This window comes from Phragmites australis, chromosome 4, assembly GCF_958298935.1.
Source record: "Phragmites australis chromosome 4, lpPhrAust1.1, whole genome shotgun sequence".
In the NCBI taxonomy this organism is placed as follows: domain Eukaryota; kingdom Viridiplantae; phylum Streptophyta; class Magnoliopsida; order Poales; family Poaceae; genus Phragmites; species Phragmites australis.
This window is the reverse complement of record NC_084924.1, coordinates 16,126,122-16,141,658: the sequence shown is the minus strand read 5'-3', so window position 1 is coordinate 16,141,658 and position 15,537 is coordinate 16,126,122. Positions and strand designations below refer to the sequence as shown.

The 15,537-nt window shown below is 55.9% G+C and overlaps 1 protein-coding gene across 1 annotated transcript in view; it reads left to right on the top strand.

Moving 5' to 3' along the window:
* The first annotated feature begins 391 nt into the window (after positions 1-391).
* LOC133915817 (vacuolar protein sorting-associated protein 2 homolog 2-like) overlaps positions 392-15,537 on the top strand; it is a 33,302-nt gene continuing 18,156 nt past the window's right edge. The window contains exons 1-3 of the mRNA XM_062359147.1: positions 392-650; positions 1,036-1,080; positions 1,426-1,460. Of these exons, the coding sequence (XP_062215131.1) occupies positions 617-650; positions 1,036-1,080; positions 1,426-1,460 (114 nt within the window). The 5' untranslated portion in view covers positions 392-616. The remainder of the gene's footprint in view (positions 651-1,035; positions 1,081-1,425; positions 1,461-15,537) is intronic.

The following is a 15,537-nucleotide window of genomic DNA, read 5'->3' as shown; positions in this document are numbered from 1 at the left end:
ATTTTCTACATCTAAAGTAAGGAAATAGATCACTCAGAAGATCCAACACATTAGACGAATAGGAATCGAAGCCAAAATAATCTCCCCGACATACGAGGAGCATAAAAGGCAGGAAATCAATTTGTAAACCAAAAAGAAACTGAGAAACATGGAGCGGGGTAGTTCGTCCAATGCCAAGGCGCTCCTGCCGCATCCTGCGTCTGATACTTGTCCCCTTAAAAACCTCACTATTGCAAACAACCCCACTGACGTATGGGTCCCATAACTCTCTGGACCCCACAGTCTATGTCCGGGGTGAGAGACGCGTGTGGTGCGCCGTGCATTTTTTTATTTTTGGTCTAAGTTGCAACGGCTACTAAAGCCGGGGCGACCTAAAAGATGTGCTGGGGTCGGCGACACTACCCGTTGGGCTCGCCCGGCGCCGTCTTCCCCTCCCTCTCCGCCACACCCCCCTCCTCTCAACCCACGAACACAGCAGAGCATAAAAAGGGCAGCTTTCGCACGCGCCGCACCCTCTCTCTCCATCACCAAATCTGCAACGCGAGAGAGCACAGGGAGGCGTGATCTACTCTGGTCCCCGTCGCGAGCGGTTCGTCTCCCGTGCGACCCGGCAGCCATGAACATGTTCAAGAAGAAGGTCGACCCCAAAGGTGCGCATAGCCCCGGGCCCGGTTCTTGGATTCGTTGTTGCGGGCGGGTGGCGCTCTAGCGGGTTCGAGAAATATGGGCGGTTTTCGCCGTCGATTTGGTGCGATCCTCTGTTCGGCTTGGTGATTTGGGTTGGCTGTCTCGTGCCGGTCGTTCGGGGGTGAGATCTTCCATGGATTTCTGCCTCCTCGGACCGGGAGGGAGGGTTTCTTGGTGGGGGTAGGGTTTTAGGACGACTTGTGCATTTTTGGAGGGGGGAGGAATCGATCAATCGGGAGTTCCTCTGGACTTTGCAGTCGTTCTCCCTAAATTCGTGGGTGAACATGTGGCAGATCACAAGTTTGGTGTGTTGAACTTATAATGATGCTGTGATGTTGTCATTTGCAGAGGCTCTCAGGACTAGCAAACGAGAGATGGCGGTCGCCACGCGGGGTGAGAACAGTTCTTCCCTCCACTTTCTGTTTACATTGTTCTCGAATAGTTTTTACCGTAGCAGCCCTTTAGTTAGTATTGCTCTCCAAGGATGCTAAAAAATTCTGAATTGTCGCCACATTTTCTATTCTACCTATGTTATATCGAATCAAACCATCACAAGTTCACGAATTTGGGAAATCGTTGGTTATTTTATAATTTCTCTTGTTACAGAATTGCACAAATTAGCTTACAGCAGACCTTCAATTTCAAATAGAGTGAAGCTTAGGCAGCAGCCATTCGACAAAATGGAGTTGGCAACGTGCTAAATTTTCTGACATTAATTCTCCATTTTTCATATTTTAGGAGTTGAGCGGGAGATTGGCTCCCTGCAAATGGAGGTATGGCGTTCTTGAAACATTTAGAAAATTAAAGTACAATATGAATAAAGGCAAAACAGCGGCCACATTTCGTTTGCAAATTTGCTTGTCTTTGTTAAATCTACCTTTCTTGAAAACCATGAGTACTTTTGTGTTAGTTCAAGATACAACTTTACTACCATATGCCGTGCTCTTGGAATGAATATTGCCATTAACTCTGGTCTGACACAATATAACGGTTGCCAAGTTCTAGCCACACTCTAGAGGCAAGTCCGAATTGATATTATTTGGTAGCGCTCCAAGTGTGTGAAGAAGATGAGATCACTCTATCATGGTTTTGGCATGAGATGCAATGGCTAGAGGTGTTCCAAGTTAAAGTTAATAGTATGCTCTGATTCTTTGTGTAGCAGGCCTGATTTGCCGTCCCAGCAGAAAGTGCAATAATATTGTGATTTATGTTGAAACATGCCTGATATTTTTTTAGATTTTGTTAAACCACTATTCATTATCCCATTTTGAACTCTTATAGAATCAAAAGGTTAGATTTTTTACTGATTTATGAATCTTTTCAAACCTAGCTGGGATCTTTTTATTGAATTGCACTAGCAAGGTGGACCGCACAAATTGTGTGGCTAGACCATTATAATTGCCATAGCTGTACTTTTCAAGATGAGTTTTTTCAAAATAATTCTAGAAATTATGCTCTTTACTATTAACCAGGTGTTGGGGGTCGTTGTTAAGGACCCCCGACGGCCTCTTAGCTCAGCTAGCCCATGCCCATAGACCCACGCCTCCCGAAGGCCGCTTTCGGACTTCCGGGCTTCGAAGTAATCATCTCCCAGAGCCATGTCTCCCGAAGCCTCCATCTCCTGGAGCCATGCCTCCCGAAACCTACATCTTTCGGAGCCATACCTCCAAGAAACCGCTATCTCCCGGAGCAGGCCTCCTGAAGCCTCCACCTACCGGAGCCATGCCCTCTTGGAGCCTCCGTCTCCGAGACTCGGACAGGCTTCCCAAAGGCTACAGGGTGAGTCATCAAGCCTCAAGAAAGATCTGCTAGAAGAGAAACGTCGGTCATCCTTTGCCTGTAAGGAAGTGACCGGTATTAAGTACCTAGCCTAGTGGATGCTGTCCTGATATCCCAGTACAATGGAGGTTATCCTGACACCCCTAGCAGCGTGGTGTCGGGCTGCAATTGGCGACCGGTTTATCCCTCAGGGTGCAAGCATCACAATAGTTATCATGGTAGATATTTATCTTATATGTAGGGTAAAAAGTAATTATCCAGGATAAGTCCATGTAACTCGGCCGGGTCCTGTATATTTTGTACATAGCGATAACTTGTACGTTAAGCTATGTATAACCCTATAAATAGGAGGCTATGGTTGTCTAGGAGAGGATATAGCAACACACAGGATATAGAGGTGCACAAACACAAAGTCACGTTGTGATACTCCTATGCCGATCCATTTTTTCTACTATCAATACATTTGTGGTGTTTCTTTCTCTCAAACTTCGTCTCCAAGTTTGAGTCTCCTCTTTAGAAGAAACTCTCGCCGTACTTGCTGGGGCAAAACGATCTCTTGCTCCAACAGCGCGCCGTTCGTAGGGATTTCGAGCATATAAGTGCTAAGAGAGGTAAGATGCCACCCAAGCAGACCACCAAGGCCGCGCCAACGATGGCCCCCAACCAGGGGGAACGAGGGCCTTACGACTACCGCCGACCCAGCCATGATCATAGCTGTGGCCGGCAACTAAGGGCTCTCTACCCCGGAGACCTAGCAGCAACAGCAGCAGCAAGGCGAGGCCCCCGCCGCGCCCCTAGGGGTTGCAGTCAGCGCCACCGCCGAAAACACCATTCCACCCGAGCGTCAATCACATTTGGCGGCACTCCTGACCCATATAGAGGAACTGCAAACGGCCCTGCGGGTTGAGCAGCAAGCTACCCGCATGACCACCGCTGCCCCCGTGACAACTGGTGCTGTTTCGACACGAGCTCTACGGGCCGATGAACTCATTGACACCAGGACCCTACACGTTCAGCCTCCGAAGCCTCGGAGCTGGAGTTGCGAGGATCCCTTGCAAGATTACGACTCTCCCCTGCAGGCCAATATGCAGGCTACGCCCTTCCTGAAGGGCTTTTGGATCCCAAAGCTACCTAAGTTCAAGGGCGATTCGGACCCTGATGAGTTCGTCTGTTCCTACGTCCTCGCCATAGAGACCAGCAGAGGTGGATTGGCCACCATGGCTAAATGCTTCCTTCTCGCCTTGGAAGGGGTGGCCATACGTTGGTTCTGGGCACTGGATCCTGGCGCCATTCACGCCTGGTCCCAACTCTGGGACCTCTTCCGCAGCAACTTTTAGGCACCTTTGTCGAGCCAGTAACCTCCGGAAGCCTGTTCACTATTAGGCAGGAGCCGGACGAAACCCTCCGTGATTACTTCCGAAGGTTCTCCCAGACCAAGGCCCAGATTAGGGGCATATCGGACTCTTCGGTCATCGATGCCGCAACCCAGGGCCTGGCTAAAGGCCCTCTATACGATCGGCTGAACCGACGTCCAATACACACGGTGGAAGTCCTCATGAGCAAGTTCGAGGAATATGCGCGGGCAGAGGAGGAAAAACACCATCGAAGGCGCTCGCGAGCTATTGAGACTTCCCGTGTCAACCCCGAGAAATCACTCTCGCAGGTGTTAGTCGCTGAATCCTTACTCTTGGTAGTAGCTGAATTCTTACTCTCATCGAGAGAAGATGACACTAGGAGTTGGGGCAATTTTTCTGGGTTATTTCTCACACAAATGCCATGCCAACCTGAGGGGTTGGGGATACATATTTATAGGCTGCTAGCTAGCCAAGCATATGCTAAGATGCTGTCCTAGATGCTGTCCTAGATACTAATATGCTGTCCTAAATGCTGTAGCCCTAGAAAGGACCACAAAGACCAGCCAAGGACCATCTGAAGCAGCCCCACAAAGACCATATGCAGCACAGAGACGCAGTACAGAGACGCAGCACAGAGACTTATCCCATCATTCTCCCCCTAAGTCTTGTGCGTCGTCTTGTGGGAAAGTTAAACCATCCCGGTCCTGGAGCAGAGCTCAAGGAACTTGATCCTCCCAAGAGGCTTGGTAAGCAGGTCCGCGAGCTGGTCCTTGGTGTTGATGTAGCTCGCCTTGATGCTCCCTTCCTCCAAACAGCCTCGGATGAAGTGGTACCTCACCCGGATGTGCTTACTCCGTTCATGGAAAATGGGGTTCTTGGCCAGGGCCAGAGCGGACTTGCTGTCCATCCTGAGCTCCACCGCTCTAGTGTCTCTGCCGAGGAGATCACCAAGCAGTCGAGCGAGCCAGAGCGCCTGAGTTGAAGCGGTGGAGGCCGCTATGTACTCGGCCTCGTAGCTGGACAGGGCCACCACCTGCTGCTTGACCGACTGCCAGCTAACGAGGCACTTGCCGAGGAGGAAGAGGATCCCGCTCGTGCTCTTGCTGGTGTCGATGTCGCCGGCGTGGTCACTGTCGCTGTACCCGACGAAGTGTGCCGCCCCAGGGCACCTAGGGTAGTAGAGGCCATGGTCGAGAGTCCCCGCAACGTAGCGGATGATTCTCTTCACAGCCTGCTGGTGCTCCGTCGTCGGTCGCTGCATGAACCGACTGACGTAGCCGATGGAGAATGCCAAGTCCGGCCGTGTGTGGGCGAGGTAGCGAAGGCTCCCCACAAGACGCCGGTACTGCGTAGCGTCCACCTCCTCCGTCGTGCTGTCGCGGCTCAGCTTCAGCCTCTCCTCCATCGGAGTGAGAGCTGGGTTGCAGTCGGTGAGCCCAGCTAGCTCAACGACGCGCTTGGCGTAGGCGGTCTGTCGAAGCGTGATCCCGGAGTCATCCTGGTGCACCTCGATTCCCAGGTAGAAGGAGAGAGGCCCCAGGTCACTCATCTGGAAAGTGGCCTTCATCTCTTCCTTGAATGCCGCCACCTCCGCATCCTTGGTGCCGGTGATCACCAAGTCGTCGACGTAGACACCCACCAGCAGAGCATTTCCTCCACTGCCCCGTCGGTAGATGGCCGCCTCGTGCGGGCTTTGCTCGAAGCCCATCCCCTTTAGCGTGGAATCCAACTTGGCATTCCACGCCCTCGGCGCCTGCCGCAAGCCGTAGAGGGCCTTGCGCAGGCGGAGCACCTTGCCCTCCTTGCCGGGGATCGCAAATCCCGGCGGCTGGTGCACGTAGACCTCCTCCTTCAAGTCGCCGTTAAGGAACGCCGACTTGACGTCCATGTGATGGACACGCCAGCCCTCCTGGGCAGCTAGCGCAAGGAGGAGTCGCACGGACTCCATCCGTGCCACGGGAGCGAAGGCGTCGTCGAAGTCGACCCCCTCCTGTTGCACGAAGCCTCGTGCCACCAAGCGAGCCTTGTGCTTGACGATGGTGCCGGCTTCATCCCTCTTCAGCTTGTACACCCACTTAAGGGTGATCGCGCGGTGACCACGAGGAAGGTCAGCAAGCTCCTAGGTGCGGTTCTTCTCAACCGCATTCATCTCTAACTGCATCGCGGCGCGCCATGCCGCGTGTCTCTCGGCCTCTGCAAACGACCGAGGCTCGCCGTTGTCACACGCAAGATGCAACTGCGCCTCCAGGTCGTGAGGCACCAGTCCCGGCACCGGATGGTCGCCGAGAAGGTTCTCTATCGTACGGTACCGTAACGGCTCGCCGTCGTGGTACGCGTCGATGCGCTCCTCGTCGTGAGAGAGCGGAGTAGCGAGCTCAACCGGGCTGTGCTCGACACGAGCTGGTGTTGGAGTAGACGTGCCCGGAGAGGTGCATGTCGGTGCTGGTGCCAGCTGTGGTGGAGCCAGCGAAGAACTCATCGCAGCCGAGGTCCTGGCTGGAGAGTGTGGTGCTGTCGGAGTAGCAGGCGCCGGGGTCGGTGAAGGCTCGGGGACTGGGGTAGATGTGCTCGTCGAAGAAGAGCTGCCTACTCCCCCAGCTTCCTCGAAGTGGACGTACTCGACAGTGAAGTCGTCGTACGTTGGAGCAGAGCCGTCGTCCACCGCCTTGTCCCACGCCCATCCTCGCCCTTCGTTGAACACAACGTCGCGCGCCGTGCGCACACGCTGTGTCTTCGGGTCGAGGATGCGGTAGGCCTTCGAGCCCTCCGCGTAGCCGATGAACACTCCCGGAGTGCTCCTGTCGTCGAGCTTGCTGATGTGGCCAAGCTCCTTGGCGAACGCGAGGCAGCCGAAGACTCGCAAGTGGGAGACCGCCGGCTTGCGCCCATGCCAAGCCTCGTACGGCGTCCTGCCGTCGAGCGCCTTGGTAGGCGAGCGGTTGAGGATGTAGACGGCCGACACCACCGCCTCTCCCCAGAAGACAGCCGGCATCCCCCTCTGTTTGAGAAGGGCCCGAGCCATCCCCACAACCGTCTGGTTGCGTCGCTCGACGACGCCGTTCTGCTGCGGGCTGTACGGCGCGGAGTAGTGGCGCTGAATGCCCTTATCAGCGCAGTACGACGCGAATTCAGCCGCCGTGAATTCGCCGCCGTTGTCGGTGCGCAGCATGCGCAGCTTGCGGCCGCACTCCGCCTCTGCAGCAGCCTGCGCACGCCTGATGGCGTCCGCAGCCTCTCCCTTGCTGCCGAGGACCATCACCCACATGTAGCGGGAGAGGTCGTCGACAAGCAGCAGGAAGTAGCGTCGTCCTCCCGGTGTGGCCGGTGTCACCGGACCACACAAGTCCCCGTGCACAAGCTCGAGCCTCTCCTTGGGTCGAAAGCTCGCCCGCTGGGGAAAGGGGAGTCGCCTCTGCTTCGTCAATACGCAGACGTCGCAGAGCTGCTCCACATGGTCGAGGCACGGCAGGCCTCGCACCATCTCCGTGGCACTGAGCCGCTTCAGGGCCTCGAAGTGAAGGTGCCCGAAGCGCTCGTGCCACTGCCACGCCTCGTCATCCCGACGAGTAGCGAGACAGAGGGGTTGTGCCACCTGCACGTTAAGGATGTAGAGTCAATTTGCGCTTCTGGTTACCTTGGCAAGAAGGCGACGACGGCGATCCCAAATCCTCATGACTCCATCCTTAACCACCACGCGCGAATCGTTCTCATCCAGCTGTCCCAAGCTGATGATAGAGTTCCTCAACGCGGGGATGTAGTAGACTCCGGTGAGCAGCCTGTGCTCACCAGACACGGCGGTGAAGATGACGGAGCCGACGCCCTTGATCTCCACGCCGGAGGCATCCCCAAACTTTACGGAGCCTCGGACGCTAGTGTCAAGCTCGGTGAAGAACTCCCGTCGACCGGTCATGTGATGGGTGGCGCCGGTGTCGAGGCACCACCCGTCAGTCTTGTCGTTGCCGGAGCTGTCGCCGAGGAGGGCGTGTGCTTTTGGCTCGTCAAGGTGGAGGAGAGCCGCTGCGGTCGGTGTCGCTGGAGGTAGCTCGATGCTTGCATGTGCCATGAACAGAGCCGGCTCCTCCTCCTCCGCCTGTGCGACATGGGCCTGGCCGCGTCGTGGCTGTCGACAGTCCTTGGCCCAATGGCCAAGCTGGCCGCAGTTGCGGCAGGTGTCGTCTCGTGCTGGCTTGTACTTGCCAGCGGCGCCGCCCTGGGCGCCTCCGCGGGCATCACCCTCGGCACGTCCTCGCGCCCCGGCCTGGGCGTCTCTGCGCGCCTTGCGCGGCTTGCCACGCTTGCGGCCGCCTGTCGTGGAAGAAGGCTCCCCCTTCTTCCGGTCACCTTGGCAGGCAGCCCACTGCTCCCGAGTGAGAAGGAGCTTCCCGCCAGTGGTGATGGGCCCCGAGAGAGACTGTGGCTCATCGCTGTCGACGACCTTGAGTCGACCTATCGCCTCCTCGATCGACATCGTGGAGAGATCCAGCAGGGACTCGATCGAGCGAGCCATCTGCTTGTACTTCTCGGGGACGCAACGGAAGAGCTTTTCGACAGCTCTCTCCTCGCCGTAGGTGTCATCGCCGAACTGCACCATCTTCTGCAACAGAGTGTTGAGACGGAGAGCAAAGTCATCAACGTCCTCACCTGGCTTGAAGGCCAGGTTCTCCCACTCCTTGCGAAGTGCCTGCAGTGTGGACTTGCGGGCGCGGTCGCTGCCGATGCGTGCCGCAGCGATGGCGTCCCAAGCCTCCTTGGCAGTCCGCTTATTGGTAAGCGAGAACTGCATCTCGGACGGGACTGCAGCGATGAGGCCATCCAGCGCCCGTCGATCCTGGTCGTAGTCGACGTCGCCGTACCGGACTGCCTCCCACATGTGCCGCACCTGGAGCTTTACCCTCATCACCGCAGCCCACTCGACATAGTTGGTCTTAGTGAGGGTAGGCCACCCACCGCCGGGGCCGACGTCCCTGACAACAGCCTGGAGCCCGTGGTAACCACGGTACCGATCCGGGGAGAGAGAGTCACGCTGCCTGTGAAGGCCGCGCTCTCCATCGGCCCGTCCGCCACCGTTGCCATGCTCGCCCCCTCCAGGAGCGCCACCACCGTGCTCGCCTCCTCCAGGAGCGCCACCGCCGTGCGCGCCTCCTCCAGGAGCGCCACCGCCGTGCGCGCCTCCTCCAGGAGCGCCACCGCCGTGCGCGCCTCCTCCAGGAGCGCCGCCGGCGCGTCCGCGTCTGTCTGGGCTGCCGCCGCGCTCGTGGGCGTGCGCGGCTGCCCACTGCGCCGCCCGCGCTCGCGCTGCCTCCCTCCCCAGCAACTCGAGGTCCGCGTCGGCGCTGTCGTCAGCAGAAACGGAGCTGCTGATGCTGCCGCGCAGAGCCTCGACCTCTGCTGCCGCCGCACGCGCTGCATCCGCCGCCGCCGTTGCTTCCGCCTCCGCTCTGACTGCTGCCAGCTCCGCCGCTGCCAGCCTCGACGCCCTTGCCGCCGCCGCAGCGGTCTCTGCCGCCGCTCGCTCGCGTTCCTCTGCCGCGGCAAGTTTGGCCTCCTGCCGACGCCGCGTGCTCGAGGCGACCGAGCGCTGAGACTACCCTGCGGACATGACGCGCTACCCGGGGGCTACTGTGTGGGGAGAGGGCTGCTTCAGACGAGCTGCTGCTCGTCTGCGCAGAGGGAGAGAAGTGAGCAGGAGCGGCCGGAGCTGCTGCTGCTCCCAGCTGGGGCTGTTGCGCGGCTGGGAAAGGAGGTGAGCAGGAGATGCTCAGGCTACAGGATACTACGGCTCTGATACCACTTGTTAGTCGCTGAATCCTTACTCTTGGTAGTAGCTGAATTCTTACTCTCATCGAGAGAGGATGACACTAAGAGTTGGGGCAATTTTTCTGGTTTATTTCTCACACAAATGCCATGCCAACCTGAGGGGTTGGGGATACATATTTATAGGCTACTAGCCAGCCAAGCATATGCTAAGATGCTGTCCTAGATGCTGTCCTAGCTGCTAAGATGCTGTCTTAGATGCTGTCTTAGCTGTCCTAGATGCTAAGATGCTGTAGCCCTAGAAAGGACCACAAAGACCAGCCAAGGACCATCTGAAGCAGCCCCACAAAGACCATATGCAGCACAGAGACGCAGTACAGAGACGTAGCACAGAGACTTATCCCATCAGCAGGTGGGATCGTCACACGCCCCCTCTCCCCCAGCGAAGAGGGGCTTCGAGGAGGCTCATACCTTCGGGTCCAAAGGGGGCGACAGTGACAATGCCGAAATATCAACAACATCAGCCCAGGCCACGGGCTCCAAACTAAAACCACCCCAGGGGATGCGGCCGGGGACGCCCTAGAGGCCTCCCGGAACAAAGCCGCGCTCCGAACCGGTGTTCTGAGGAGGAATCCTGGTGCACTCTACATGGCGCAGGATGAGGACATAACACCGACAACTGCCGGATCCTCACCACCTTCCGAGAAGAGTACATCGGGAGGCAGACAACCTTAGCCTCGACTGAGGGGGCCACTAAAGAGCAGTCCGAAGATCGCAGGCCACTGGTCGGCCAGCGGGTTGATCATTTGGCCTTGCGGAACCCTTCGCAGCTGGCCTTACCTTCTCCGCCTCGATCATTCGTAGAGCGGTACAACGACGAAGGAGCATGGGGCAAACAGATCGTCCTCACTATAACTAGCGAAGGGAGCTCCAGCTGCACTTCGAAATGACAGCGGCGAGACTACGCACGCGGGGTACACCACATCGGAGCAACCAGCATCCATCGGCAGGCCCACGAATGGGCCGACGCCCCAGTGACATTCACCATCAACGATTCCGAGGGGGTGAAATTTTCCCACCCCGATGCCCTGGTCATCTCAGCCAACATTGCCGAAGTCAAGGTCCAGAGAATACTGGTCGACGGAGGTAGCTCGGCGGACCTCCTATTCATACACGCCTTCAACCAGCTCCAAATCCCGCGGAGCCAGCTCTCACCAGGCCACAGAGCCCTCCAGGGATTCAATGGGCCCTCCCTCGACGCCCTAGGCCAGATAGAGCTCTCGATCATCTTCGGCGAGGGCTCCGTAGCACGGACCGAAGTAATCACCTTCGATGTTATGGACGACGCCTACAACGTCATTTTGGGATGAGGAACTCTGAACAGATTCAGGGTTGTACCCCATCACAATTACCTCTGCTTGAAGATGCCTGAACCCTAGGGGCTGATAACCATCCATGGCGACCAAGACCTAGCTAGGCGCATTGAGTACGGGCAACATGCTCCGCTCCCCGGTATCCACGCCGTGACCCAGGAGGGCTCTGAGGACCCGGGCACTACTGCCCTTCGAGGCCACAACCGGAGAGGGACATAAAGCGTGTTCCCATACATCCAAATCAACCCAACCGAACCTTCCAAATAAGGGCAGACCTCACCTCCGGGCAGGAAGCCCAATTTCTGGTCGTCCTACAGGGTAACCTCGACACCTTCGCATGGTCTCCTGTAGGACCTCTCGAGAGTCGATCGCTGCATTGTCGAACACTCTTCAGGTTGATCCGAAGGCCAGGCCCGTACGCTAGGGGCTTCTCAAGCTCTCCCTAGAGCGGGCAGAAGCCGCAAAATAGGAGGTCCAGAAGCTACGAAAGGCCGGTGTTATCCAAGAGGTCATCCACTCCGATTGGCTCTCCAACATCGTCCTGGTCAAGAAATACAGCGGAAAGTGGCGTATGTGCATCGATTTCACATCGTTGAACAAAATATGACCTCGGGATTCGTACCCCCTCCCTCGCATCGACCAGCTAGTGGATTCCATCGCCGGCTGCGAGTTGCTAAGCTTCCTGGAAGCCTACTCCGGGTATCACCAGGTGTGGATGGTGATAGAGGATGAGAGCAAAACCAGCTTCATTACCCCTTTCGGCCTTTCGGGGTATATTGTTACGTCCAGATGCCCTTCGGTCTTCGGAATGCTAGGGTCACCTTCTCTTGCCTAGTGCACAAGATACTACAGCAGCAACTGGGCCGCAAAGTCAAAGCCTACGTAGATGATATCGTGGTAAAAAGCCGGCTCGAAGCAAACCACGTTGCCAACCTATAAGAAATATTTGATAGCCTCCGGGCTGCAGGCGTGCGGTTGAACCCGAAGAAGTGCGTATTCAGTGCTAAGGCTAGAAAGATGCTGGGATATCTCGTCTCCCGAAGAGGCATCGAGGCCAACCCTGGTAAGATTCGTGCCATCATAGAAATATCACCTCCCACCAATCCAAAGGAAGTCAATGCCTAGCTGGTCGCCTCGCAACCCTCAGTCGCTTCCTCGTGAAATCTGCCGAGCATAGCTTCCCCTTCTTCAAAACGCTGAGGGGCTCCGAACCATTCAACTAGATTCCGGGGTGCTAGGCGGCATTCGAGGCCCTTAAGGCCCACCTTTTCTACCTCGAAACACTCGTGATGCCCCTCCCCGGCGAAGGCCTACTCTATACATGTCTGCCTCTGCCTCTGCTGCCAGTGCCGCCCTAGTACGGGAGGAGAAAAGTGACAGTCGCTCTGCTCAAAGGGTTGTATACTATGTCTCGGAGGCCTTAGCTGGGCCAAGACACGCTATACTGAAAGTGCATCTAGACCCCCTAAGTGGGTTTTGGCTTATTGATGACAAAACGATTAAGGAACTAATATGTTTATTAAAGTTATGAACATGCTTTAGTCTTATTGATGAAGACTCACGATGATTGACGTCCCTGGAAAAGAAAAGAGAAGCGGTGTGTAGTACTCAATAGGATTTAAATTGTTCTATCTTGAAATTGAGTCTAGGATAGCCGTACTATTAAGACGGTTGCAATTGTTTGCTTTTATGGTGTCTCAATGCTCAAAATAACCTATTAGAATCAACAGTTGAGAGACACATTTACCTACGGACATCGAGAAAAATAGGCAGTGTGTACTGAGTCTGGATACTCCGGTACTCAGTGTTTTAGGCTGGAGTCTTCGAGAAAGATTCCGCCAGAGAGCCTCGGTTTCGAATATTTTTAATTGTCCAGAGACTCCTGTGCTCATCGGATACTCCGGTAGTTGGTGAATTTTTTGCCAGAGTCTTCAAGAAAGTCTCCGACAGAGAGCCTCAGTTAAGCTTTTATTCACCGGAGACTCAGGGAAAAAGTTTTTGGCCGGAGTCTCTCTTCTCCGCCAGAGAGCCTCGGTTAGTATTTAATTTAAATGACCGGAGTATCCGGTACCTGGAGAGGCCGGAGAGTCCGGCAAGTCTCCGGACTGTTTCTTCGTGGTGACTAAGTCTGGCCCGGAGACTCCAGATACTCCGGGCAGTTCAACAGAACCGCAACGGCTAGTTCTGACACTGTTCTAAGCCCGTTTTGGATTTCAGGCCGGAGACTCCGGTGTTCATAGGATACTTCGGGGTAGGTTTGTCAGAATAGTAACGGCTAGTTTTTGAAGGTGAGCTATATATACCCCCACACCCTCTAGCATTTATTGCTTGCTGTTGCTGCTGAGCTCCACCTTCACAAAGCTTCCAAGAGCATTTAAAAGCCCTCCAAACATCTCTAGTGCTTAGTTTTGCGCCAAATTTGAGAGATTGTGTTTGGAAATGAATTTGAGTCGTTGAGCATTGAATTCATCATCGAGCATACATTTGTGATCATTTCTCTTGGAGCCTTGTGCTCTTAGATAGAAATGCGTCGTCTGTAGAGCACCCAATCATTATGGAGTGCTACGGGAAGTTTGTAATCGACATTGACTTGAGTAAGAAAATCTAGCTTGATCTTTGTGGTCGCTAGAAGAGGATAGAGTTAGAAAAGATCCGGCTCTTTATGAGCTTCTCAACGGAGACGTAGGTGATGGGATAAGTCTCTGTGCTGCGTCTCTGTGCTGCATATGGTCTTTGTGGGGCTGCTTCAGATGGTCCTTGGCTGGTCTTTGTGGTCCTTTCTAGGGCTACAGTATCTAGGACAGCATCTTAGCATCTAGGACAGCTAGGACAGCATCTAGGACAGCATCTTAGCATCTAGGACAGCTAGGACAGCATCTAGGACAGCATCTTAGCATCGTCAAGCACAAGGCTCGCTTGGTGGCACGAGGCTTCGTGCAACAGGAGGGGGTCGACTTCGACGACGCCTTCGCTCCCGTGGCACGGATGGAGTCCGTGCGACTCCTCCTTGCGCTAGCTGCCCAGGAGGGCTGGCGTGTCCATCACATGGACGTCAAGTCGGCGTTCCTTAACGGCGACTTGAAGGAGGAGGTCTACGTGCACCAGCCGCCGGGATTTGCGATCCCCGGCAAGGAGGGCAAGGTGCTCCGCCTGCGCAAGGCCCTCTACGGCTTGCGGCAGGCGCCGAGGGCGTGGAATGCCAAGTTGGATTCCACGCTAAAGGGGATGGGCTTCGAGCAAAGCCCGCACGAGGCGGCCATCTACCGACGGGGCAGTGGAGGAAATGCTCTGCTGGTGGGTGTCTACGTCGACGACTTGGTGATCACCGGCACCAAGGATGCGGAGGTGGCGGCATTCAAGGAAGAGATGAAGGCCACTTTCCAGATGAGTGACCTGGGGCCTCTCTCCTTCTACCTGGGAATCGAGGTGCACCAGGATGACTCCGGGATCACGCTTCGACAGACCGCCTACGCCAAGCGCGTCGTTGAGCTAGCTGGGCTCACCGACTGCAACCCAGCTCTCACTCCGATGGAGGAGAGGCTGAAGCTGAGCCGCGACAGCACGACGGAGGAGGTGGACGCTACGCAGTACCGGCGTCTTGTGGGGAGCCTTCGCTACCTCGCCCACACACGGCCGGACTTGGCATTCTCCATCGGCTACGTCAGTCGGTTCATGCAGCGACCGACGACGGAGCACCAGCAGGCTGTGAAGAGAATCATCCGCTACGTTGCGGGGACTCTCGACCATGGCCTCTACTACCCTAGGTGCCCTGGGGCGGCACACTTCGTCGGGTACAGCGACAGTGACCACGCCGGCGACATCGACACCAGCAAGAGCACGAGCGGGATCCTCTTCCTCCTCGGCAAGTGCCTCATTAGCTGGCAGTCGGTCAAGCAGCAGGTGGTGGCCCTGTCCAGCTACGAGGCCGAGTACATAGCGGCCTCCACCGCTTCAACTCAGGCGCTTTGGCTCGCTCGACTGCTTGGTGATCTCCTCGGCAGAGACACTAGAGCGGTGGAGCTCAGGATGGACAGCAAGTCCGCTCTGGCCCTGGCAAAGAACCCCGTTTTCCATGAACGGAGTAAGCACATCCGGGTGAGGTACCACTTCATCCGAGGCTGTTTGGAGGAAGGGAGCATCAAGGCGAGCTACATCAACACCAAGGACCAGCTCGCGGACCTGCTTACCAAGCCTCTTGGGAGGATCAAGTTCCTTGAGCTCTGCTCCAGGACCGGGATGGTTCAACTTTCCCACAAGACGACGCACAAGACTTAGGGGGAGAATGATGGGATAAGTCTCTGTGCTGCGTCTCTGTACTGCGTCTCTGTGCTGCATATGGTCTTTGTGGGGCTGCTTCAGATGGTCCTTGGCTGGTCTTTGTGGTCCTTTCTAGGGCTACAGCATCTAGGACAGCATATTAGTATCTAGGACAGCATCTAGGACAGCATCTTAGCATATGCTTGGCTAGCTAGCAGCCTATAAATATGTATCTCCAACCCCTCAGGTTGGCATGGCATTTGTGTGAGAAATAACCCAGAAAAATTGCCCCAACTCCTAGTGTCATCTTCTCTCGATGAGAGTAAGAATTC